At 49.8% G+C, this 26,385-nt stretch overlaps 1 protein-coding gene across 10 annotated transcripts in view; it reads left to right on the plus strand.

Moving 5' to 3' along the window:
* The window catches only part of AGAP1 (ArfGAP with GTPase domain, ankyrin repeat and PH domain 1), a 549,508-nt gene that overhangs the window by 190,468 nt on the left and 332,655 nt on the right, over nt 1-26,385 (plus strand). For 5 of the 10 annotated variants that reach the window (XM_036857335.1, XM_036857330.1, XM_036857333.1 and 2 more), the window contains exons 3-5: nt 1,741-1,828; nt 2,532-2,543; nt 24,107-24,192. In XM_036857335.1, the coding sequence (XP_036713230.1) occupies nt 1,741-1,828; nt 2,532-2,543; nt 24,107-24,192 (186 nt within the window). The remainder of the gene's footprint in view (nt 1-1,740; nt 1,829-2,531; nt 2,544-24,106; nt 24,193-26,385) is intronic. The other 5 variants (XM_036857336.1, XM_036857337.1, XM_036857338.1 and 2 more) reach the window with 1 other exon arrangement.

Here is a 26,385-nt window from a genome sequence, read left to right on the forward strand (position 1 = left end):
ATTTGGAGGGAGACACTTTGTTGTCTGTTCATGAAATACTTGGACTCTGGCCTGCAGGCAATGGGAGGCTTCCCAAGAGTTGTGAAATGAGGGAGCCGCATCTTTGCAGCGTCAATTTTAAAGAATCTCTGGTATTCTCTGGGCGAAGAGGGGGAGCTCCCAGGCAGGGAGATAAGCTAAAGGCTCTCCCAGGATCCAGTGGACGGACCGCACAGCCTGCCCCGTGGGGGGTGGGGTGTGGAGACCCTCAAAAGCACATCTGGGCGGGGTGGGAATTGGAGACGGCGTCCAGGTGTCTGGCTTGGGAGTCTGGGTGGTGGTGTGATCACAGGATGATGAGCAGACTGGGGGGAGAACAGTAAGGTCTGGACACGCTGAGGTTTCAGTACCAGTGTAGGTGTGTATGGGTTTACCTGGAGAGGGGGTGGGGCTGGAGAATGCCAGTGGGTATCCGTAGCTTACTGGGAGTAGGTGGGATGTAGCCTGGCTCCCTTGGTTGGGGGGGGGGGGCGGGGTACTTAGAATCCAGGATCTAGGGAATCTAGGAGGTCTAGGGAAGGAGCCAGCGTGGGCTGGGGCTAATTTGAAGAGGAAGCCCCGAGCGGGAAGTTTGAAGGAAGAGAATCTCCTCTACAGCTTCCGGTGATGCAGCAAGGGGAGGGCCAGGGGATTTAGAAACAGAAGTCATCGGTGACCTCGAGCAGTGTCCTTGTAGCCATAGGGTCAGCACATCAGGCTGGGGGTGGGTAGGGTCAGAGAGTGGGCGAGGGGCAGCAGGCTGTTCATAGGCGGGGACCTGTGTCCAGGGCAGGTCTCTCGTCCTGCTTTTCCTCAAGAGAGAATTGATTGGATCATGCTTAAATGCAGAGGGGAAAGTTCTAGCTGGGGAGGAAAAGATTAAAATGCAGGAGAGTCTTTGCACAGAAGGTAGAGGGGGAGTGAGATCCCGAGCAGAGGGAGGGCTTCCCCGGGGACAGCCACCTGAGTCCAGGTGTGTCAGCTGTGTTAACACGGGAGCTTTCTCTGAAGAAGGCAGGGTGAAGCCAGCCTTGCCCGCCGGTGACTGAGTTGCTACCCGCTGGTACAGTGGCCCTCACATCACGCTGACTTGTTTTTCATCCAGCATGAACACCTTTGCCGCCTTGACCGTGTGTCCCTGCTCTGTCCTGCAGTGTGGACCCCGTGTCCAGAGATGCAGGCCGGCTCTCCTCCTCCTCCCCGCCTTGGTCCAGTTTTCTCCCCTCTGGTCCCTCCCCAGCACTGTGCTTTTCTGGTGTGGCTCTTTTTCACCTAGTCTCACCCGGCTCCAAATCCTACCCCAAAGTTGTGACGGAATGCACCAGAATGTCCTCCTAATCCCCTTATGACTCTGTACTGCCACTGCGTCCCATTTAACCTCGTACCTTGTTGAGTGTTTTGAGGGTCCAGAATACATGTTGGTGGGCTCACTCACTGTACACCTTCCTGATGTAACCAGCACTCATGGGATTCAGTGTGTGCTCTCACCACGTTGCTTCTTCAGGCCGTAGAGGCTGATAAAACGTGAGATGTTAACTGAAGGTGTTGGAACCCCTTTTTCTCCAGCAGAAGGATTTAACTGGCCCATTTTCGGCCATCCCGCTGATGCTTGGTCCTGATGGTGTTTAGGATTGCTGTCCGTTTTAACCTCGCTATTTGCAGGTTGCTGAATAGCGTGATATACTGACTGCTCCTTAGTGACTGTCCATTTCTGTGTTTCAGGGCATTGTGGGTAATTTGGCCAGCGGCAAGTCGGCCCTGGTGCATCGCTATCTGACCGGCACGTACGTCCAGGAGGAGTCTCCCGAAGGTATGCTGCGTGTCACACAGTCTCCACCTCAAGAGAGTTTAGTTTTCTAAAATTTTTGTTAGCATATTCTAAATCATTACTGTGATGTATCCCATGTCAAGAAAAGTAATAACATACCAAGCAGTAAAAATCCGTAGGCATGTTGCTTCTTCTGTAGTATTTTTCGCCAACCATCTCGGCATTTGGAGCAAATAAGAGTCAAACCATGAATGCTGTGGAATGTATTTCGTACCGAATAGTTCTGTCCCTTCAAATGTGAATCCAGTGTCACTCCTTTAACTATTACTGCTTGGACGTTTCTCTGATCTGGATCTTGAGTTTATACATAATTTGTGTGTACTGTTCCTTAGTCAGAGATCCGAGCCTTTCAGATGACCACCACCATTCGTTTGAGTATGTTTTCCCCCTTATATTGTATTCTAAACATTTAATAATCACTTTGCATGAGGATAAGCTATTTCTTTTGCCATGAGGCTTTTACTTCTTCAGTTAACGTATCCATATTTTGTTTTTTTGCTTTAAATAAAATGATGGTAGTAATGCTAGGAAACCACTTAGCTCCCGCGTCCCCAAATCCAGGTAGAGTGTACACGCACAGTTTTCTAAATTATATTTTCTCTCCGTGTAACCTTTGAAAATCCAACTCTGAGACACTGAATTTCTGGTTCCTTCTTTTTCTTACTGGCTGTTCCATTCTTTGCAGATATGGATGCAGGTAACTATACATTTTCTTCATGGCAGCGCTTGTGTTGTTTGAAGAGCGAGGAGAGACACAACTCTGTACTGTAGTCTTCCCTTCCCTCCTCGTTCTGTGTATCATCCTATTTGGTTTCATTTTATCCTTTTCTTTTTTTTTTAAGTTAAACATTCCCCCCTGTTTTGTCCTTTAGATGTCTTTTTAGCAGTAGTCCTGAGTAGCCTCACATGTTTCCCGTAACACCTGTTCTAGTATTTAACTCTTGTCCTGGATACCGTGTAACCGTTCAGAAAAGTGTGCAAGATGGAATCCTGTGGCAGTCTTTGCTTGGGGCTCTGCCATGACTTTGCAGAATTTTGCAGTCCCACCATAAAAGTCTCGTGGTGGTCACATGAGGGAAAGGCCTACTTTTTTTCATTATCTGTATTGAAATGATGGTTTGAGGGAGATTAGAAGTGAAGGCTCAAATGTGGGAATCAATGAGGAAAAGCATAGCTAGACACTGAAAAATGGATACAGATGCTAGAAAATTGCGTGCTTTAGAGAGGTGAGAAAGTTAGCCGTCTTCTTTCCTGGAATCCGTACCTGGGTTGTACTTGTGTATTTGTGCCTTTGTGTCTGACTGTGGGTTTTAGCCAGTCATTTTGATTATACCCGAGAGTTTTTTAGAGCTTTTTTCTTGGGGGTTCTACTTATTCCTCGGGTCTAGCAATTGTGTAGACTGATGACACCAGCTGCTGATGGACTAATTAGCTGGGCTGCAAGTGAGAGGGTCACCTCCTCAAGTAAATCTGCCTTTGTGCCCCTGGAATGCTCAGGATTTCAGCTGAGGGGACCCCTTGGTCGGGGGTCCCTGGAGGTTACGTGGTCTGGGCCCTGGTTTTGCTGCCACGAGCTGGATTCTCCTGTGCTCTGTTCGATGTCCGGCGTGGTTGGTGCGGGTCCCTGGTTCTCCTGCCTGTGGCCGCCTTCCCCTTCCTGCGTGGTGCTGTTTTGTCCTTATTGTGGCTTTTGCCATCTCCCTTTGGGCGTTCAGTTTGTGCCATCGCATTTGGCCCTGACTGTGATTTCTTTGTAGCGGGCCCTTATATTTTGATGAACACAGAAGCCTTTCTCTTGAACGTTGGCACATCAAAAGTAAAAACTGTACCCAGTGGGGAGACCTAAATGTGATCTGTAACAGCCCTACTTCTTCGACTTTCCAGGTAACACATTTTACTCCGGGAATTTCATGGTATCATACGATTTTCAGAATGCATTATTTTACAGGGTGGATGCATTCTCGAGTTCGCTAACGGGACGTCCCTTCTTTCATCTGCAAAGTGGAAACGTCTCACCCCTCAGTGGGGTCTGTGCCCAAGGGCTCCTGGGTCAGGGGAAAGATTGTCCGAGATCTTTGCTCGCGCCCTTCAGGAGCTGGCCCTGCCACCTGTCCTCTCACCGTTTGAGAGGTTAGGGGATTGTTCCTTGACGTTGCCAGGAGCGTAGAGAGCTCCCCCCAGGGGACGTGCGTCAGGTCCTCCGGGACCTGGTAGAATTGTGAGCAGGTGCCTCCTGGTGCCTGGAAGCCTTTAGTCCCCGTGACTCGCTGCTTCCCAGAGGCCAGCCACCCTGCAACCAGGCACGTGGGCATGTGTTTGCTTCCCATGTTCTGTCCATGTACTGGGGCGAGTCCCATGTGGCCGCAGGAGGGAACCATAATTTGTTGTTTCCAAAAGGAAATGAATGAGAAAAGCCTTGCTTTCTCATCGTCTTGGCACACAGAAGTCCCTGCCCCCGGTCACAGAGCCTGTAGCTGCAAAGCGATTTCAGTCCTTGCCGGATGCATTAACATCCATCGATTACCCTTGCTCGCTTCATTGAGAAGCTTTCCACAGAGAATGTTCTGGAGCTGCAGTGTTGTGTGTCATCACCCAGGTTTATGGAGAACATCAGAGCAAAGGGAATCCTCTCCGGGGTGTGCAGGAGGTTGATGAAGCCGATTACAGCTCAGCCCCACCTGCAGCTGCTTCCGTAGCAAAGGGTCAGGTTAGGACACAGCTGAAGGTGTACGTCACGGTCGCCAGGCCGAGAGGTTTGGCCTCTGGGTGAGCTGTTGAGACCTCTCCATTTTCCTACTGTTATTATTACCTGCAGCTTTATACCCCTTTCCTCTTGCAGTGCCTGGAGTGAGCCACTGCCTTCCCCACACAGGGCAGCGGCGTTACAGGGCAGCCGTGTTCCTGGGGGCGCTGTCTGTGCACACAGCGCATGGGAGCTTCCCCGCCCTTCTCCCGTCTGCCCAGGCTCTTCTTTTGCTTTAATTAATGTGTAAACATCCTTGAGCGTTACTCTGACCTGTGGTGGGGATCTTTAGATTGCTGGGAGGGTGAAGGTGGTCAGGGCCTTCTGTTTTCAGATCCCCAACCTTCGCCAGAGTGCAGGTTTCCTCACCTCTCAGAGGATGACACCTGTTGTGCTTTAATTGTGTGATACATTTGGGTTGATACTTAATCCTTGTGGCAAAGGCGGCTGACTCATACAATTTAGATTATTTTAAAGATACAGCTGAAATGAGGGAATGGATTTAAATATTATGTGTGTTTTTTAATTAGTGGATTAACAATGCAAAAGTGGGTAACCCAGTAGGGAGCCTGTAAATCCACGAAAATAATCCAAAGAGTAAACTTCCTGTGCAGGCAAATACCCTTTTAATCGTGCGCGTGCGTGAGATGCATGTGTGTATCCAAGTCCTAGGGCTGCATGACATATTACCACAAACTGGGTGGCTTGAAACAATGGACATGTATTCTCACGGCTCCGGAGGCCAGGAGTCTGAGACCAAGTTGCTGACAGGTTGGCTCCTTCTGGAGGGAATGTGGGAGGATCCATGTTCCTGGCGACTGGCAGCCCTTGGCGTTCCTGGGCTTGTAGACACATCATTCCGGTCTCTGCCGTGTCGTCACGGGGCCTTCTCCCTGTGTCTAAGTTTCCCTCATCTCATGAAGACACCCGTCTCTGGATTTAGGCCCACAGGTACTGGGGGTGCAGACTGGAACACATTTTTAGGGGACAGAATTTAACCCCGTAATAGTATGTGTATTTTACACGTCTGGTGTTGAAACAGAAGCTGCACTCAGACCTGTTGAAGTTGCCCCATTGCTTCTTGGTGACAAGAAGGGCGATGAACTGCCCCAGACCTCACTGGCCACGCTCATGGCTGGTCTCCTAGAACATCACAAAGATCAGGTTAGTTTACATGTGACCTTCACACCGCTGATGGAATTTCACAGCTGTCACTCACTTCTGATGGAAAGAATCGGGTGAAAATTATTCCTCTGCCATTCAGTGCCCTATTAGTGGCTGCTAATTAGGACAGTGAATGAGGATCTGGGCGTGTCATTCGAGTTTCCGTCTCATGTGTTTGTGCGCTTGATGTCTGCTGGGCACCCCGCCTTCCCCGCCACAGACTCCACGGGCCTGCCGCAGGTTTTCGCTCTCTTCCTTCAAAATAAGAAAGAAAAGGAAAGAAAACCAAGGCTGCCCAGTATTAATGTAGGAATTTGATGGAAACGTGGGCCACCTGAGACACTTTCCCTTGCAGACCGGGACACGGTGGTGTCCCCGAGAGCTCTGAGCTTCAGAGCTGAGCCCTTGCCCCGCTACATCTCTCTCTGTGCCCCTCCCCTTGTGCCTCCCACCGTGGGCCACGCAGGGGACCTGGGGCCCAGAAAGACTGCTGCCCAGCGGCTGCTCTCATAGCGGTGGAGGAGGGGAGGGGCCTCTAGTTCTAAGACGCACTAAAGCGTCCAGCGGACTGAGTAGCTGGTGTTAAGGTTGGTGGAAACCACTTTAAGAACGTCCAGAGGCCTTCCTTCCTGTGATGATTAAGTTAGCTGCTCTTGGCTATTGTTTCAAGGACTTAGGGCCACCAAATGGGGGGAAAGTGCCAGGATGATGTCACGCTGTCTGAGAGCTTCCCTTCGTTGGAATCTGGACTAAGCCCTCATCCAGGCGTGACATAGGTGGGCTCGCCACCTGCTGCGGAGCGGGGCCTCGGCCTGGGGTGACTTGGGGGCGACTGACCCTGTCGTTCTCAGGTCCTCAGGAGCTGAATCCATCAGAGGTTCATTCCTTCAGTGAATGACTCTTCAGCTTCCTGTAGGCTCTTCACCAATTCACATTTTTGGGTAAAAAAGCTCCGAGGCCATGGCAGCCCCGAATCTAGGCCGGCAGCCAGCAGGTTCCGGCCACGAGCCTGGTAACGGGGGACGTGCCGGCATGAGGGCTGCGACGGCACCGCCTCTCACCCGCGTGTCAGGCCCGCACTTGCCTGTGGTTGAAACCCGGGTTCCCAGCCCGTCGTAGCCACTTACTGTCGTTGTGGCCTTGGGTGAGTGACCCGTCCTCCTGAATTTCAGCTTGCTCCTCCCTGCTCCCCAGTCATTGTAGGGACTGAATACGAGTGTAAGTGTGCAGATGACTGCGTTAGCCCCTGGCACGGAGAGAGGGCTCAGGGACGCGTACCTTGTAAATATGGGTCCTGCCCCTTCGCTCCTGCATCTTCTTCGCCAGGTGGGCAGCCCTGCCTCCTGGGCTGTCCTCACAGGTGTGGCTTCAGGACTTCGTGTCCACCGGGCGCGAGGTCATGATATGCGCTGCTCATGCCCCAGGCGTCCTGTTCCTTGACCAGCTCAGGCCTGGCTCCAACATGCCTGAGGAACTGTCTCTCCTCACCAGTGCGGTTATTCTAACAGCTTTAAGCACAGCTCAGGTCATGACGGTAGAGCTCTGTACGAGACGCCTGGGACCTAATCAGGCCATTTGGAAACTAGAAAGAAGGATGGAATTTAAATTGGCCCACCATCCCCACAGGGCTTCCAGGATGGGGCTGAGCTCTGTGAGGTCTTTCTTGCACCCGGGCGGTGGGGCCTCTGTCTGGGCTACGGTTCAGGGTCACGAGCTTCTCTGGTTGGACGTGGCCTCGGTGCACGGTGGCCGCTGTGGTGGATGAGACGGCCCCATCTTAGCCTTCTCTCCGGTGTTTCCAATCCGAGGGTGCCCCCCGAGGGTGACTGGCCCTGGGGTTACCACTGTGCCCTGCCCGTTCCTAGCCGGGACGTCACACACCGGCTGCAGTTCTAGTGGTCACTTCCTCCGGGAGCAGGGGCTGCTGGCCATCAGGTCACTGTGAGCTGGACGTCCCTCTGTTAATCTTGCCGCTTCCCTTGAGGACTCCGCCTGGAATTGTTTCCCAACAGATGTGTCTATCGTCAGGGCAGTAAAAGCTTTCTGAGGAGCATGGGTATCTGAAGTCATTTTTTAAAAATGAATGTTTACTCAGTTCCTTAGAAACAAGCCATGTGGTAAATACCAGCCTTATTTTCTGGGACACGTGAAATGCATTTAAACTGTCAGCTCCACAAACCCTTTCCAAATCAAATAAACTTAAAAAGCATTTTTGTGAGCTACCGCTGCTCAGCAGATGTTAGGCTTATTTCTGAACACGTTCTTGGGTGCCGTTTAGTGTTCCAATGAACAAAATATGTAAACACTAATAAAATTTGAGTAGTTTTGAAAGCTAGCCAGTTAAATGTTGCAACGTAACTTTACCATGTTACTTGCAACCAAGTGATTATAAGTACATGATAAGTTTTTAATGAGGATTATCTGAAACCTTAAAGTTAAGAGCCCACTGGTAGGTTGGCCTAATAGATAGAGCAGAAATCTGTTCGGCCATCTTCTTCAATTATTTCAGATGCTAACTCAGCCTCTAACTGTAGAAATACCATTGATTCTCGTCATTGTCTTGATCTATGTAACCGTCTGCTAACTCTGTCCCCGCACATGTAAGCCATATTGAGGGTCAGGTGGTAGTGCCTTTAAAATAGGCGAAGGATACTGAAATTATCACTAGAACTTCAAAGAAATAATTAAAGAGAAGCATGTTCTACTTCATTTTAAACAAGAAAAAGAGAGCTGTAAAATTAGAACAAGGAGATTATGTTTTTCGCATTGACAAAATTGGCAGGACAAAATGTATTTTTGAATTGGTTGTTTGGGCCTCAGAACACATTGTCCCGTATTGTTATAATGAATTCACCGGGAAACTGAGGGCCTGCTGAGAGCTGGGCATGGCACCTGTGGTCAGTGTGTGTGTCCCAGAGGGGAGAAGAAGCTTCTGGATGAATAACTGTAATTCACGGTGGTGATTTACACCTGGTCAGCTGAGCAGCTTTGCATGCTGGCTTCTGCCGGGAAGTGTTCCTGGGCTCCCAGGGTAGCCCACACATGCTCCTTCATGTCATTTGACTGACAGAGACCCCAAAATAGTAGCGTGCATGCTGGGAACACAACCGTGTCTTTGCTAAGACACCTCAGGGCAAAACCATTTCTTTAATAGGAAAAAGGAAACTGGGGTCTAGAATGTTTCACCTTTGAAATTAGAAATTATTTTTTCTAGAGAAATTTTAAGTCCCAAGATGTTTTTTTAGACCTTTAAGTGCATGACTTAACTGCAAATTAGACAATAGTCCTTGGATCTGTCAAAGCTGAATTGCCACCAGGTGTTTTCTCCTTGGTCCGTTGCTACATCTGCCCATGACCTTGCGCCCTGACTTTGTCGTCTTGCTGGCAGTGGCTCTGGATCCAGGGAACCAAGTGGCCGCTGACCAGTCCATCATTCACCCAGGCAGCTGCCTGCTCTCATCTGGTTCATGTTCATTGTCGTAGTGTAGAATCCCTTGGTTGCAAGGGAGAGATGACCAGCTTCACTGCACTTCAGTAGAAAGGGGGAATTTATTAACTTATGTACCTGGAGCAGCTCCGGGGATGGGTGTACAGCTTGAGAAAGCCCCTAATCACCTGATCCATGTGAGCTAGTGAGGAACCTGCCTCTCCCGTTGCTTGGGTCTCCCCACTTGGCGGCAGGCAGTTCTGGTGGCCTCATGACTGCACGGTCTTCAAAACTCACATCTCATGGGGAGGAAGAGTTGGATGTTTTTCTCAATAGCTCCAGGGGAAGACTTAGAGACACCTCTGAATGGCATTGCTTGAGTCGTAGACTCTAAGTTTTAACCAGTGGGAGGCTTTGTAATGCAGATCTCTTCCATGATGAACAGACCTGTTCCACTCAGTTTACCCAGTGGGAACAGGGTGCCCCGGAGACCAGAAGGGCCGGTCCTGTTTGCTCTCACCTCTGTGCTTCCTTTTGCAAATCTCTACCTTTTACAAGCTCACTTCTCTCCCACCCCCGCACCCCATTTTATTGGTCCCAGGGAAGGGCAAGATCAGAGACTCAGAACCAGTCCTTGACCGAGGCAGTCTGACCACAGGTGGAGAGGTTCTCTGTGGAAGTTTGTACGGAAAGGAAGAAATGCCGGCTGAGGCCAGCCTCGGGGCGGGCAGAGGAGAAAGAAAGGGGGGCAGGCAGCGCCGTCAGATGCGGGGCAGTGGGTCAGGGGGACAGGCTTACGTTCCAGGGGGGGACAGGTACGGACGTGACAGCGTGGAGCCCACCTTCCAGTCACGGCTGGTGCGAGACGGGATTGCCGTGGAAAGGAGACGTACCTCCTGTAGGATGAGGCTGTGAGATCACGCTTGCTGGACGTTAGAACTCTAAGGGCAGACTTTCACTGGGGCCGTGGTCAACTCCCAGGGCCAGGACGTGGAGATAAGGCAACAGAAGGTAAAATACCAGTAGCAAAATAGGCCAAGTGCCACAAAAAGAACTACATGAGGAGGGTGTGTAGTGTGATGAAGGTGTCCGCAGACGCTCCCCTCCACATCACCTCCTCATGCAGGACTCAGGGGCCCCCAGCCTGAGAGCTGGGGCATCGTGGGCGCAAGACCTGAGGGGCTGGGACAGGCCCCCGTGTGCGTGCACGCCACGTGCAGTTGCCGGTTATCTACAAAAGGTGACAGTTCGATGTGACTGAAATGGTTTGACTGAATCAATTCTTTGATGATTGACCCAGGCCAGAAGTGGAAACCGCATGCAACTCACAGTGTAGTCTTTTACCCATCGTAGGTGGCTTCCTGGATGTCCTGTGTTGGGAAGGATTGTGAGGCAGGATCTTGGGTCAGGAAGAATTCTGAGTGTAGCAGATGGTCACCCCCGTCTTGCGTCTGGAAGCCGCTCGGTTCTGTCCACGTGGCCCAAGGGGCAGCGTGTGTGGCCAGCACGCCATCCTTTTCTGAGCCCCATTTCTTACCGTTTTGCTTCTTTTACAAAATGGCAACACCACAAACAAAAGAAGAACGCAGCATGGCTCTTTGAGGGCCACTTGGGTGGGACAGTATGTTGAAAAGTGTGGAGGGTGTGTGTGGAGGGGGTGGGGCTTGGTGACAGAAAGCAGGGGGCAGTGTGTCCTCGACTCCTTCCACGCAGCGGAGGGGAGCGGGTGAGGCTGGAGCAAGAGGGAGGTGTGTGCAGGGACTGCCAGTTACACGGGGTGTGACCGCGTGGTCTCCGGGTGGACCGGGCTGCCAGCGCGTGCATCTCCCATCGCCCTCATGCGCAGAAGGATTCTGAAGGGAGTTGGGGGCTGGACCCCTGGGATCCCGGTGGTCATTACACAGGCGCGGGCTTTGGAGAGGGACACAGCAGGGCAGATGGGAGGAGTCCTCAGACAACCTCTGGGCCTTGGAGCTAACACATAACGGTGGGAATGAGCCGCGGGGACCACTTACCACTGGACCCTCTGCTGCCCCATCAGGAGGGGCGGCAGCTTATTAGTCCCACGAAGCACTGGCTGTAGGATGTGCTCTGGCCGGCCCTCCGATTCGGGCAGGAGCCTAGCAGCACAGGTGCCAGCTGAGTGTGTCCCAGGGTGCAGGTGCAGGGGCTTCCTGGGCTGGGCGGGTTCCGAATCTGCCTGAGAGGGAGAGACGCACACACACACACACACACTCACACTCACACACACACACACACACACTCACACCCCACCCCAGGGCAGTCTGTCTCCTGCCGGCCCTGGAGGGTGGGCTTTGCTCCAGGTCTTGCTCACAGGGTGCTGGCCTTCTCAGAGACCAGATCACCCTCTAGGATGGGCACGGTGACCTGGAGACAGAGCCCGCTGGAATCCTGCTGTTGAAGTCCTGACACTGTTTCCGTGGGAATGAGACAGTTACAGAGGGTGATCCTCCACCTCTCCCCCACCCCCAGAAATGGAAGAGGACAGTCCAAACGATAAGTGATGTGTCCCCAACTTCCCTGGGGGCGCAGTGGTTAAGAATCCGCCTGCCAGTGCAGGGGACACGGGTTCGAGCCCTGGTCCGGGAAGATCCCACATGCCGCGGAGCAACTAAGCCCGTGTGCCACAACTACTGAGCCTGTGCTCTAGAGCCCGCGAGCCACAACTGCTGAGCCCGCATGCCTAGAGCCCGTGCTCCGCAACAGGGGAAGCTACCGCAATGAGAAGCCCACACACCGCAACGAAGAGTAGCCCCCGCTCGCCGCAACTAGAGAAAGCCTGCGTGCAGGAATGAAGACCCAATGCAGCCAAAAATAAAAATAAAAAAAAAAAAAAAAAAAAAAGGGACGTGTCCCCAGAAGGAATACCAAAGGGGAGATGGCTCTCCCACAGCCGTCACCCCCTCCCTGTACTGTTGCTGCTCGTGAGCTGAGAAGGATTGTTGCATTTTTAAAGATCTGTAAAAATAAATAAACAAAAACAAGCCCCCCTCTCCGACCCCGAAACAAGGCTACTGCCCGCAAGGCCACTATCTGGTGGCCCTTCGCGGTGATGGTTTGTGACCCTGCTCTGCAGTGTCAACACATCAGGTATTAAAATGCAGAGGATTTCTGGGTTTCTCCATAGGGTCTAATCTCACAACCACCATCCTCTTTTAGTTTCTTGAAACAAACATGTGATTTATATTCAGAGAATTGTGTGTGAACAGACAGTCCTAAAGCCAGTACTTTTACATGTCCAATTCTAGAATTGCATATTCAAAAACAAAGTTGACAACGACAGTTTTTTTTTAATAAGTTATTTTCACATGGGAAACACTAGTTGAGAGCAGTCAAATCTGAGGGACTAAGAGACCATCTGCCCGTGTGCTGGTAGCTGAGCAACCCACCAAGGTACTGTTGGGTGCCGGCCAGCTCACCTCCACACCCACTTTTCTGAGCCTGCTGCCCCTGGACTTGTCCCAGGCCATGGCTGGTGGGATTTGGCCTCATTTAAAGACACCAGGTGAGCAGCTGGGCTCTTTCTCCTGAATCTGCAGTACTTTTTGTAATTCATCCTTTTTCATGCTGAAAATAAATGTGCAGAATACTAAAAATAAAACAAACAAATAGCCTTAAGTACATTTCCCCCCAGGGAAACAAGTATATGTGCACGACTAATATTCCATTTACCGCCAGACTATTTCAGAGATGGTAGTAGATGCTGGAATGTTCACGTACAGCCACCCCAGTGGGTACTGGAACATTTCCAACAAACAGCTTACTTCTCTGGTCACACAGGCATACCTCATTTTATTGGCACTTCCCAGATATTGCAGTTTTTTTTTTTAAACAAATTGAAGGTTTGTGGCAACCCCGCATCCAGTGAGTCTGTCGGCACCATTTTTCCCAACAGCACTTGCTCACTTCACGTCTCTGTGTTACGTTTGGATAATTCTTGACATATTTCCAACTCTACCAGCAGAAAGGCTATGACTTGATGAAGACTCAGATGATGGTCAGCATTTTTTAGCAGTATTTTGAAATTAAGGTATGTACGTTGTTTTTTAGACATAATGCTGCTTAATAGACTATTACAGTATAGTATAAACATAACTTACATGCACTGGGAACCCCCAACGTTCCCGTGACTTGTTTTATTGTGATATCCGCTTTATGGCGGTGGTCTGGAACTAAACCCACAGTAGCTCCGAGGTGTGCCCATATATTAGATTTCATAGGGAGGGGTCCATCGTTATGTGGCTATTTCCTCCTTCAGGGGGCTGACTGAAAACCGTGCCCCCTGCCCCATCCGCTCGGTGGGTTCCCAGTGGGTTCCAGGGAGCACAGGCTGTGTCTGTTCCTGGTGCCCAGTCCCCTCCCATACCCCACCCAGCTGGCTCTCCTGGTCAGTTCCCGTTTCCTCCCGCTGCCCTTGACAGTCAGAGATTCTGTCTTGTTCACTCTGTTCCCGGCACCAGCACTGTGCTTATTGGCCCATAACGGGCTTTGCTAAATGCTTGCTGAGTGGTGGTTCTGAAGACCAAGGTTTTATTGCCCCAGTGTAGGGAGCTAACAGAGAAATGGGGAACGGCGAACACAGGGGGAGGACCCTTGCCAAATACGAATAAGAGCTGAACTGTGTCACAGGTGGAGTGTAAATCAGATATATTCCCCTGTGTTCCTCTATCGCTTGCTTGCATGGAAGTCCCCGTCTGAGATTAGAAACACACCGTACACTTGGATAAATATTGAGACGGATACTGGGACTCACAAAATCTTCTCCCTGGGGCATTATGAGTAGCACCATCCAGAACTTGCTATCTCATGAGCTGTTTTGACTTGGGAAAAATAATTGTTACCTTGGATCTTCCAGAGTGCCTGGAATTGTGACAGAGCGTTAAGGAGAATCCTGGTTTTCATATGGGAATTTGAACGTGAGACACACACCTTGCTTTCATTCTCTGCTTGCTGTGGTCTTGGTTCTTCCTTGTCCTTGAATTTCACTTTGAGACTCTCCCTCAATGTGCAAGTCCCCAGACAAAGTCGTCAGTGTAACATAGCAGAGCTTAGTGTGTTCAGGAGACACAGGTAGTGTTTGGGGAGCCTGACAGCTGACACAGATCAGCTCCCGCTCCCCTTCGCTGTGGCTACAGAGGCAGGTGGTGGTGTCCGTTGAGTTTTCACATAAGGAAGCTGAGGCACCAGCCGCTACTGAAGCCGCACAAGGTCGCCCAGCTCAGAGGCCGGCCCTTGGCGGGCGGCTTCGAGCCCGTTCCTCTGCACTGCACTCCCCCTGCCTGGATACACACACCCTGCCGTCCTGAAAGGGCCACAGCCCACCTGACGGCTCAGCATCCACATTCAGGGGCCTCAGCAGGACCTCGGGTCACCAGGTCTCGTGCGTGCTGGGCCGTGCCGGCCCCTGCAGGCTGCCTGTCCCTTGGAACAGCTGCTGAGTTACCGGGGAAAGTACTGAGTTCGGTGGAGGACAGTATGTGAGCTTTGGGGGTGGGGGGCAGGGTGGGTCCTAACTTCCAAAGACAGCTTTGCAGGAAAGTCTGAGTGTGTGGTGCCAGGGCAGCCTGAACGGGCCTGGGGCTCTGAGCCCAAGGGAACAGGCTGCGGGCCCAGGCGCCAGCCATCATACCTGGAGCGTGAGCTGCATCACACCTAGACTGTGAGCTGAGGACAGTGAAGTCCAGGCTTCCCTTTCCAGAGGGCATCCCCTGTCCACCACGGAGCCCGTGGACATCTTCACAAGAAAAGGGATGCTTTGGGCTCCAGGACCTGCCTGCCTTCTGGGGTTGCTGATATCGCAGGGCGTGTTTTATTCTTTGCAGTATCTGAGGTTCCGCCGCCGTGATTACAGAGAACGTTTTGTTGGGATAATCCTATTTTACAGCCATTTTAGTGTTTTTTTGCAGGGGAAAAGCTAATAAAACTTTATGAAAGTGGAATTGGGCCTGTCCCTGGACGTTGATGATCGGAGATTGGTCCAGGTCAACCAGCCTACACCTTCCCAGGGTTTCTGTGTTTATTTTAGTCGTGAGAAGATAGCACTTGGAAGAGAGAACTCTTAATGGGTTTCATGTGTTAAGCTGCTAATTTACCTTTTTCTCAAAGTTCTTGGAAGTTAAGATGTAAGGAAATTGAATTTAACTATTGGGCAACAAACCACTTCCCCAAACATTAATTTTCCAGTTTCTTTTTTGAGCAGCAATACCATTTTTACAAAATGTTTTAAGTAGATCTCTGATAACATCATGGTGTTCTGTTAATAAAACTTGTACAAGTTCTAGTTTATAGATTTCTGACTCATTGCTTATCAGAGACAGCAATAAAGCTATTTTATGAACACAGAATAGGGCTTAAGGGGCTCCTGTTTCAGTTTTATATCTGCCTTTTCATCCAATTAATTTTTGATTTTATTTGCTTGATGTCAAGAAAACCTGAGCTACACAAGTGACACTTAAATAAATATATATATATATATTTATATATATGTATATATACATATTCACCTTATTTGCCATTTCAAGGTACTCTTCCATTAAATACATCCAGAAGTGTTGAAGTAGTAGGAATAGTAGGACTCTTGAAATTCCAGGTTGAATCAATAAAAGCAATGACTCTCATTCCATAGAAGTGTTCAGGTAGGAGTCCCCCTGGACCACGGTCAGCACTGAATGCACTGTGGCATCGCCAAGAGCCAGCTGGTTAACTATTTGCTTGTTGTTGCTTAAATTACTTGCATCGCACAAAAAACTGTCACCGCATGTGTGCCCGGCTTGTCCCTCACGGAAGGTGGGACATGTCCCAAAGCAGGCTGCTTGCTTGTCTTCATGATTTTCAGGCGCAAACAGATGCAGGATGAGATTTTTAAAAGGCCAGGGCGAGGCTGCGGCTTTCCCAGTATCCCAGCAGGTGGGTTCTGCCTTTGCCCAGGTTGCCTCATGCAGCCAGAGCCCCCATCTTGGTCTCTGGGTTCGTGTGTAACACACTTGCCAGTGCAGGTTGCTTGTCATTGTGACAGCCGTTTCAAAACCGGTTGTACGTATGTAAGAAATGCTTATTACATTGGCCATTTTCCAAACCTCTGAAGTGGCTCTGGAGAGTGCTCCTGGGGGTGCACCTTGAACCCTGCTGCGGGATAAGGGCCCCCATCTTGGCTGGCATGGCAGCTTTTCACCAGGGCCTTGGTTTGCCCCATCCTTAAAGTGACGTTGAGAGTCTGTCTTTTTCTCTTGGAAGATCATGTGCTGTTTTGATCTGCAGGTTCATATCTTTTTGCATTTCAAGAAAATTCCTCTGTATTTTATCTCTGAATAGCCTTGCGCTCATTTGTTGGGGATTTGTCGTCAGAGGTGCCATTTATCCTTTTGTTAGCTTCATTTGTCTTCCTGTCAATTAACTTCTGTCTTTTTCATCTTGAGGGAGTTTATTTCAAGCCATTCCTCCATGTCAGAATTTCAGCTTTGAGCGGTGTTCTTCTCTCCCTTACTTTTTCACATTGTGTTCGTTCGTTCCAAAATGTTGGTTTGGTCCTCAGTTCTAGAGGTTTCCATTTCTTCCCTCATTGTTTCGGTTTCTTCTCCCTGGAGTTCTTGTCTTGTTAAATGTCTGTTTATAAGTGGCATTAGGGAGGGAAGTGATCAGAAGGGATTTCCTTCTGCTTTTTGAGTTTTGTTTTCTCCTCCATTGGCTCTTCGGGTTTTGCAGGCTCCCTTGCAACCCGCCTCCTCTTTTATTTTGGCTGCGCTGCACGGCTTTCAGGATTTCAGTTCCCCGACCAGGGATTGAACCCCGGGCCGTGGCAGTGAAAGCCAGGAGTCCTAACCACTAGGCCACCAGGGAACTCCCGCAGTCCCTCCCTGTTTTTTTCCCCTTGCCCTATCTTTGCATGATAGTCTTACCATTTCTTTAGCTTTTTCCTCCCCTTTGCTGAGATTGGCGCTGTCTTGACTGTAGTCAAGTGCAGGGATACATGCATGCACTGCTCAGGCCGTTCACATAGGCTGGCCACTCGTCCTGGGTCAGGTATGGGGTGTGGGGAGCCCCCTGCCATCTGGTTTCCTGTGGCAGGACACAGGCTAGAGGAGACATCCCTGGCCCAGAGGGATGGCCCAGTCTGCCCGAGTTCCCATTTCCCAGATCTCCGTCACACCCCCGGTCCCCTGCAGGGTAGCGCTGGGCACAGAAGGCTGAGGCTGGATGTTACTTTCCCTGAGAATCGCAGTGTAACATGAGTCCCTTTGTCCTCTGAGGGCATCGCCTCCAGACAGAGGTGAGCTGCCGTGACACACAGGGCGCTGCCCTCCGTAGGAATTTGCTGGATGCCCTGCACCGGGTCCCCTGCCTCCGCGGGGGCTGGGAGGGGGTCGTGTTATACTGTCACTCCCTGCGGGGGCCCCTCCTTGCAGTCTGGGTATCGCGGGCACTTTGCCTGCAGAGAGCCCTGGCGGCTGCTCATTTGGGAACCTCCTATCCGTCAGGGGACAGGACACAAAGGCCCCTTCCTGAGCTTCCCTCCTCCCTTGGGGATCAGGAGCCGCTGTCCACCCAGCTCTGGAGTCCTCCTTTTTATTCTTAAGGCCAGTGTTTTCGAGGTTGGTTATGTAAAGCTTTGCTTCTTTTCTTGGTGGATGGTGAACCTTTTATCTGGCTTTTACTCCCCCCCCCTCATTTTATTAGAAATGGTAGAAAGGAAATTTGGTTATAGCAAAGTTCAAATCTTTCGTCTTACCCTGGAACTTTGACTTCTGTCTCAGTCTTCCTTCTTTATTTTACTCAGGTCTGGGTGAAATGAAGTTGTTAAAGACCGTGGCCTGTGTGTTAAATCCCATCTCACCTCAAGTCATAAGCGTGAGCATTTCACCTGTGAACTTAACAATCACTGCGCATTAATTAGATCCTTAGTGTTAGTACATTTTTATAGTAGTCCCTGCCCTCCCCTTTTTTAAACAGTGTAAGCTTTTTTAAAACTTGGCAGGGGAAGTGAAGTCTGATTTGGTTTTAAATTTTGTAAATGGATATGTAACCAATAAAACTTTTCTTCCCCAGTGTAAAAATAATATGGGATCCAAAATCCCTTTTAAACGTCATGATATGAAACTTCTCCAAAACCTCAGTAATGGGTACCTGACTTCAGTATTTTGATCAAAGTTAAAAGAGCAAAATTAATTTTAAAGCCTTTCTGGCACATGCATGATCAAATTTTTCATATTCCCCCAGGGAGAAATGAAAAGATTCATAGTTGTCTCCAGTGTAGTCCTCTCATCCCGCCAATCCTAAATAATTAGGGAACAACAACATTTACAGATATTTGTTCTGGGGCTAAGTAAGAAGAAAATTTTAGGCAAATGTTACAAATGCCAAGAATCTCTAAACCATTCCTCCGGGAAAATCAGGTGCTCCTGAGCTGGGGCCTCATGAGAGTGACAAGATGTGAGGCCAGCTTGCAGCTATGGGGAGGGTCTTAGCGGCTTGACTTTGTCTGCTCAGATGCTGGAATAATGCCCCTCCTCTTTCTTATGGAAAAGGGAAGTAGCGTGCTCCACAAATGCAGTTTTAGACTCAAGAATGATATTCATCCTTCGCTTATGCGTGGAAAAGTAAAGATGGAAATCAACAGGAAAAAAACATGAAACATGTTACCAAGTCTTACTTCTTACTGCTCACCACACAACAGGCCAGTAATCGAGAGTTGAGTGGCTGGGGCAAGGAAGAGCGACTTTATTCAGAAAGCCAGCAAACCGAGAAGATGGTGGACTCGGGTCCCAAAGAACCATCTTGCCTGAGTTAGAATTCAGGCTCCTTTTATACTAGAAGGGGAGGGAGTAAAGTCAAACACTTACTGGTTCCCATCAGCCTCCGGAGGGGATGTGTTCATTTCTTCCTTCCTGCAGTCATTCACAGGTGGGCCTGGTCAGGATGTTTCCTGTGAGCTAAACAAAGGTATTTTAGCTTAATGCTCATTACCTGGGAGGCGGGGTTCCCAGAGATGAGCCATTACGTATCATTTAAGCTTATAGGCAACATCCCTTCAATGATTAACTTGTAATAGAATACAACAGGTTCTTCCCTATTACACAAAGTGATAGGCAGGTCTATTTCTTTTTAGTTTCCTAAGCACAGGGATGATTATCATTTGGAGCTGAAGACAGTTCCCTTCCAGAGCTGTGAGTGGAGCGAGGAAAAGACATCCTCAGCCCCACTGCCCTGCATTCTCGGTGTCGCCCTGTGGGTGCTAGGAAATTACACAAAAGATTCCAAGCTCATTTGTGGACACTGTGTGCCATGAACTGTCTCAGCAGAAATCCACAGGGAAGAGGGCAGAGGTGAGAATCAGTCAGCACTTCTGGGTTTGGGTCTCATGCCTGCTGGCTAGGGGGTATTTGGTCAGTGTCTGAACTTCTCTTCCACCCCAGTTAGATGTGGATGTTGATGATGATATTTGTATTTCAAGATGCTGTGAGGAATAATGGACATGATGTGGGAAGAGAAGTGCTTTGTAAAGTATTAGAAGGCTTGCTGTTGCTTGGAGAGCTGTTAATGATATGTGAATATCTTTTAGTCCAATTAGCCAGAAAGACAGAAATGTCAAACATCTGTTGCAGTGTTTACTCCCAACAAGATTTTTTTTTTTTTTTGGAGAATAGGAAAATTCGGTTTTCTTTTTTTCCCCCTTAAAGCAGAAATGCCAACCCAGGTGAGATGGTTATACCTCTCTCAGTGTAGACAGCCCTTATATTTAATAGGGCCCCACTGTAGCTTCATCCTACCTAGCTTGAGTTTAAAGCGTAGAAGGAACCCGGTTGTTTTTACCTATGCCAGCATCCCAAATTCAAAATTGGTTCCCCCAGCATGAGATCAGGACTCAGGGGAGTGACCTTGAAACCTTGATAGTGATTGGTTACCAGTGGATTATAAGGGGCCCCCTTGAGTCTTTTTTCAAGATATTAAAGAAACAAAACAACTGACCTTTTCTTCTGGTGTGCTATTCACAACACATCCAGAATCCCTGTTCTTGGTAGGTATATTCAGGTCCATCTTTTACTCATTTTTGGAAGAAATTAAGACCTTGACTCGCTTAAGAAGGCAAGCTCAAGGGCAAACAAAGTTTCCCAGGGCAGTTTTCTGGAAACTCTGAAAACTAGACTTTGGGTGAACCAGAAATTTAATAAATTGCATGTGAGGTTGAGTTCAGACAAGAAGAATGTCCCCTCTGTGTGCTCAAACGAGATGCAAACACTTCTACTGTCCAGCGAAACTCAGTTAAGAACATCAAAGCCCAGAGGTGAACTTGGTTCTGCTCACCTATCTCTACCTGTTTGCTGCACACTTAATGTGGTGCTGCCTACCTCTGCTGACCTCACGGCATCTTTGGAAGGAACAGACTTAAGTGCAGGAGGGACCTCCGTTTTCCCTTCTCATGGAGATGTCATCACAGGTGCAGAGCCCTTGTACCTCTGTATACTCGGTGGGCAGGCAGCTGTGTGTGGGACACTGCACACATATGCACAAGTGGGCTGAGCCAAGGGCGTGTTGATGGTTCCCAATACAGGGGTCAGATTTGGGTACACTTTCTAAAAGTAAAACTATCCCTCAGGTAATTTAATGTTATGTAATAGTATTTGGCAGTCAGAGACCGTTGACGATTATTCGTGTAACAAGTTTATAGCATGGGCCACAGGCCCGGCTATGCATTAAATGCTAGGAATACAAAGCTCGGTAAAACAGACCTGCTAGCCCTCTGTATCCACAGATTTGTTCAGCCACGGATCTGAAACACTCAAAAAAAAAAAAAATTACAGGAAGTTTCAAAAAGCAAAACTTGAATTTGTCTCATGCTGGCAGCTATTTACGTAACATTTATGTTGAACTTACAGCTATTTACGTGGTATTTACACCGTACGAGATACTATAAGTAATCGGGAGATGATTTAAAGTACACGGGAGGATGTGTGTAGGTTATGTGAAAACACTGCGCCATTTTATATAAGGGATTTTGGAACTAGTCTCCTGTGGAGTCTGAGGGATGACTGTAATTGGAAATAGGATTATAAAATAGGCATTTAAAAATCTGCATTAGAAATGAAGTTGGATGTAGAGTTTGGTAGTGTGCTCTAATATTTCGGTAGGAAAAGATCTAATGGCTGGGATGGATGGCGGGTTTGAATTTCAAATAATGAGAGAGGTGGCCCCTGGTGAGTGTAGACCAGCTTGGTACCTCCCACACCTTCATCCCAAGGCTTTTTCCCTTTGTGTCTCTAAAGTGAACTGTAGAAAACGGATTTTAAAGTCTAATTTTATTTATCTGCTGGGCTGTGTTTCTCCAGTACCCAGTGGTCTATGTTTCCGTTGAGCCTGCTGACAATCTATCTGCAGTAGGAGTTTATTTTTTATATATAACTTTATTAATCATAGTCTTACTTTTTCACAATCTGGGTGCTTAAACACCTGGCTGAATTTTACCTAATCAAACCTTTGGGTTCATGGCAAATGCATTTGAGTGTTTCATTTTTGTTTCCTGATGTATGTATAACACCAGAGAAAACACAGAAGTCCATTGCAAATGTCTAATATTTGCAGTTGTAAAATATTGAAGAGACATACTAATTACATATCTTAGGGGGGAAATGAAAAGTGATCTTAGAATTGGAAGGGGCCTTAAGGATGGAGGAGAGAATCACCCCTCCTTTTAGAGCTGATGAAAATTAGATCCAGAGGCCTCTGCTTGAGGTTACAAAGCAGAGGCGCAGAAAGAACTCTGTGCAAACCTTTCTTAACTTTAATATTGTGATTAAACTATCTGGACACATAACTTGGGATCGTGACTCTACAAAAATATGTGAAAGAAAATGAATGAACGAATAGATGTGAAATTCATCCAACAAGCACTTACCCTGTAGGACACAGGAGGGTATAGAGACCCAGGGGAGGAGCAGGGCCGTCAGCGGGCGTCATCCCCGGAGAGCTGGGTGGTGACGCCCACCGGGTGCCTGCTCCCCAGGGAGATGGTGGGAGGCGGCTGGCAGCGGAGGGGTGCTGGTACTGCGGGAGCTCCCCTCCTGCTCTGGAGACCACGCGGATTACTGAGGAATTGGCCGTGTGAGACCAGCGTTCCCAGGGCAGCTGTGAAGGCTCGTGGAGGTCGAACCTGAGTTCATCAGACCAGGGCTGGCCTCCGTGCGCTCAGATGCTGGGGGTCAGGGCTCGTTTGGGGAGCTGCGGGGCGCAGGGACCGTGAATCGCTGCGGATCCTCCTACAGCTAGAAGCGCAGGTGCAGAGCGGGCCTCAGCCCGTCTGGTCCAGCGCGCATGCGCTCTGTTACCCCCCAACCCCCACCCGCCACCCGCCACCCCTGGCCATCAGATGTGCTTCCTTCCGTCCGTTCTCCACGGACTCTGCCCTCCTTTTTCGGTGTCGGCGGTGAGGGGGATCAAAGTGAGAGTTCATCCGTTTTAAAGTTGGGAAGTTTTCTTCGGTTTTTGAAGTTTTGCTTTTTAAGCACGTGCATCTTGCCTGTCACGGGGTTCCCCGGGGGGGGGGGGAGTGCGGGGCGGGAGCGGCCATGTGCGCATGCGTGCCCTCTTGCAGAGGCGACCTCCTCACCGGCCGCCCCAGCCTCACGTGGCAGAAGCCCACCTGCAGACACTTCTTAGGGGTGGGGTGAGGTGGGGTGGTTTGGGACGGGGAGTCTAGTTTCTGCTTCTCGGGCGCTGGGATGGCCCAAACCCCGGACTCTGGGAGGGAAGGTCCGCGTCGTCGAGGGGCCACTGTGGCGGAGAGCCAGGTGTGACTCCGGGGGGCGGGGGGCCGACACCCAGCCTCTGGGGCCGGTGGGGAGGCGCCACCAGCGAGGTTCGCGGGCTTGCAGTTATTCGGGGTTAGCTGGTGATTCTGGAAGGCCTCCGTGCCGAGGAGCTGAAATGAGAGCCGGTGCTGGGGTGTTCCTCTCGAGACCACGAGTTCCGAAGCCCAGTGAGGGGTGACTGGGGCAGGCTCAGAGCCCGGAGCGTGGGAGGGTCGTTTGTCTCTGGAGGTGGCAGAGGGCGTGGCAGAGGGACCCAGAAGTGGAAGTATTTCCCGCTGCCCAGGGGAGGCCTGGCAGTCCGATGCGGGGCGCTGAGGGGAGATGCTTGAGGCACCTGGGCGTGGGGGGGTGGTCAGCCCCTGCCGCCTTCACGTGGCCACCCCCGTTCCCCCAGCGTTCCGGCGGCGCCCCTGGTGGTCTCTCGCTAACCCCGCGTGGTCTCTAACGCTCTCCGTCCGCCAGCTGCGCTGCTGTGTCCCCACCTGTGCGGAGCTGCCGTCCAGTAGTTTGTGTCTAACCCGTGTGTAGTAGTTGAGCACCCTTCCCTTACCTGTGAACTGTGAACACGGAAACACCATCCCCGTGCTGTTCTATGTTTTCCTTCCAAGAACTGGGTTTCTCTTGAGGAGAATACAGATTCTCAGCCCTTGAATTTGTCAACGTGCTGGAGACCAGGCCCCTGTGCAGCAGATACAATTCGTTTCGCTTTTGTGAACCCAACGAGAGAACAATTTCCGTGCTCTCTGTCTCTGGACTCGGTATCAGCGTGTTCCCAGGGAGAGAGAATTCCTGAATTTACACACAAAGCCTGCATTAAAATCCCACCCTTCTGAGCCACGAGTGTTCCTGGCATCGCATGCAGGCTGTGTATTCTAACTAGAAAGGAACACGGGTTCTTAAGGATGGATATTTGAACCTGAGTTCAGTAGTTCTTTTAAAGTCCAGGGGTCCCTGGAGGCAGAGCCGCAGCCCACTCCTAAACACTCAGGGCTGCCCCCAGGGCCACAGCCTAGGGTGTATTTTTCCACAAGCGAAGCCCACGTCTGTTTGCCCTCCCCTCGCTCTGTCTTTCCCGCGTAACAAGATTTTTTGTGTGTGCATGACAGGTGGCAGATTCAAGAAAGAGATTGTTGTTGACGGACAGAGCTATCTGCTGCTGATCAGAGATGAAGGGGGCCCTCCAGAGGCACAGGTGAGTACTGCGCGCACACTGGTGACCAGCTTTCACCTGTGCCTCCTTGGGAAGGGTCTGACTCCACAGGTGCTTCTAAGGAGTCGGTCAGGTGCGTACAAGGAAAGGTGAGAGAGAGGCCCCATGAAAATGCTTTCTGTGCCTGAGGTTTTTCTCATCCCCGAGAGACTAATTCTGGTGTTCCTTCAGACAGAAACCTAGAGGGAAGTTTGGGCTGTGTAGCTGATTTTCACTTTGCGTTTTTTAAGAAGGAAGGAAGAGCAGAATCTGCACTGACGTGTCAACTCAGCTGAATTGACATCTGGAAGTGTCTCTAGTCCTTTTTTTTCTCCTTTTACCCTGTAAGTGTTTGATCTCTAGAGCAGTACAGTCATTTAGAAAGTTGGGTGGGATTTGGAAATCTGAGCACTCCCGCCAGGCTGCCCACCAGGCTTCTCGGCCCGGATCATTCTCCGCCGCCAACCAGGATGCAGCACGGTGTGATTTCTTTGAAACTTCCTTGAAAAATGGGTGTTGTGGAGAAAAAAAAAACAGCATGAGTGTGGAAAACCTCTTTCTTTGGTTTACTTACTCTCCAGTTTATTACTGTACTTATATAATTTACTAGCTGAACACTTTGAAGGAACCAAGGGCTAGTAATAGTCAAGACCCATTAATGCGAACTCAACATTAAAAATTTTCTCTGGCGTTCTTTCTTGAACTCACCCTTTGGTGAAAGTGCGACACAGGATTATCGGTGATTTAAGTGAACGATGTTGAATATGGCGGTTGTTAAAGTTCTAGAACTCCATACACTGAGGTGTATGCAGCTCTACAGAAAAATGGCGTGGATTTACCATGCTTCAGTGAGTCTAAAATGCCACTGATTATAAGCTATACCGGTATTTAAAAGAAAAATACTGTCAAACTGTGAAGCAAAGCAGTCCGTAAGGTATGTTCTGATAGCAAAGACGTTAAAGTGTGGAAAAGATTTTTTTTAGCTTTGCTGAAACAGCATAGTCGATGATAAGAGTAAGGAAACACTGAAGACATGTTAAACATGAAAAAAAGTAGGTTACGAAGCTGTGGGAGCTCGGGTTCAGCGCACGTCTGTTACTTTATACTTAAGCAGGACAGGGTGTGATATCTGACACGGTCCTAGAAGGTTCATGATGGCGCTAAAAGCTAAATCACTTTTTCTCAGTTGTCCTTTGCCCGTGGGACGTCTGTCCTGCTATCACAAGGGTTCCCTCCGAGGCAGCTGGAAATAGGAGAATGAAGTAGGTGAAGTGTGGGTGTCACCTGGGGTGATTTTCCGCTTTTCTAGCTCATACATGTTTTGGAGTGACCAGGGGCAATCTCACACTTAGAGAGCACACCTTAGCTCTGACATAAAGGATCGAAGAAGAAAGCTGGGAGAAGTACAGACGCGCGTGTTGGAGCTGGTGTAGCGGCTTCAGCGGCGCTGCTGCCCAGGGATGCTGCCAGGGGCGGATGCTGGGGGGCACAGGGCTGCAGAGACACGGCGCTTGCCCTGACGCCCGTCGTGGAGCAGTGAGCACGCTGCCCTGGGCCAGAGTTCAACCGCAGTGAGACCAGTCTCCCAAGGAGCCCCAGGCCCACACTGGAGAGGGAACTCCAGCCCGAGGAATTAGGGGTTCGGAGCACTGCCCCACCCTGAAGGTTTCATCAGCCATGATTGCTATTGGGGTTGCCTTTTTAATGAAAATATTCTGGGAGGGGTGGTTCTCTTATTACAAAGCTCAGGCCCAGTGTTCCCCACATCCCCAGACGGTGACATTAAAAATCCCAGGGGTTTTTCTCTCCAGTGGTGTGTACTCTCTGAGAAGCATCTTTCCTCTAGGAAGCATGTATTCCTATGGGATACATCTTTTCTGTAGCTTCAGATGCTTAGGACATGTGATGTCATTCGATGCAGTAACATTTTCCTTCCTTTTAGTCCTTGATTAATTAAAGAATTGCTTTTAAGAATAAAACAAAAAAACTTAGGCCTGTGAGCAATAGTGGTACCCTTCTTGTGAGTTTCTTCTCGTGCCTGAGAAGCACACGTATTGTGAATCGGTTACACTGGGTGAGCCCCCTGCCCCCCGACCTGCCCTGAGTGGTGCAGCTCGTTTAATCCTCGAGATGACCCTGGGGGACGATGCTCTGAGCGTGCCCGTCACCAAGGACGCTGACGCCCGGAGATCTCAT

This window comes from Balaenoptera musculus, chromosome 7, assembly GCF_009873245.2.
Source record: "Balaenoptera musculus isolate JJ_BM4_2016_0621 chromosome 7, mBalMus1.pri.v3, whole genome shotgun sequence".
Taxonomy (NCBI): domain Eukaryota; kingdom Metazoa; phylum Chordata; class Mammalia; order Artiodactyla; family Balaenopteridae; genus Balaenoptera; species Balaenoptera musculus.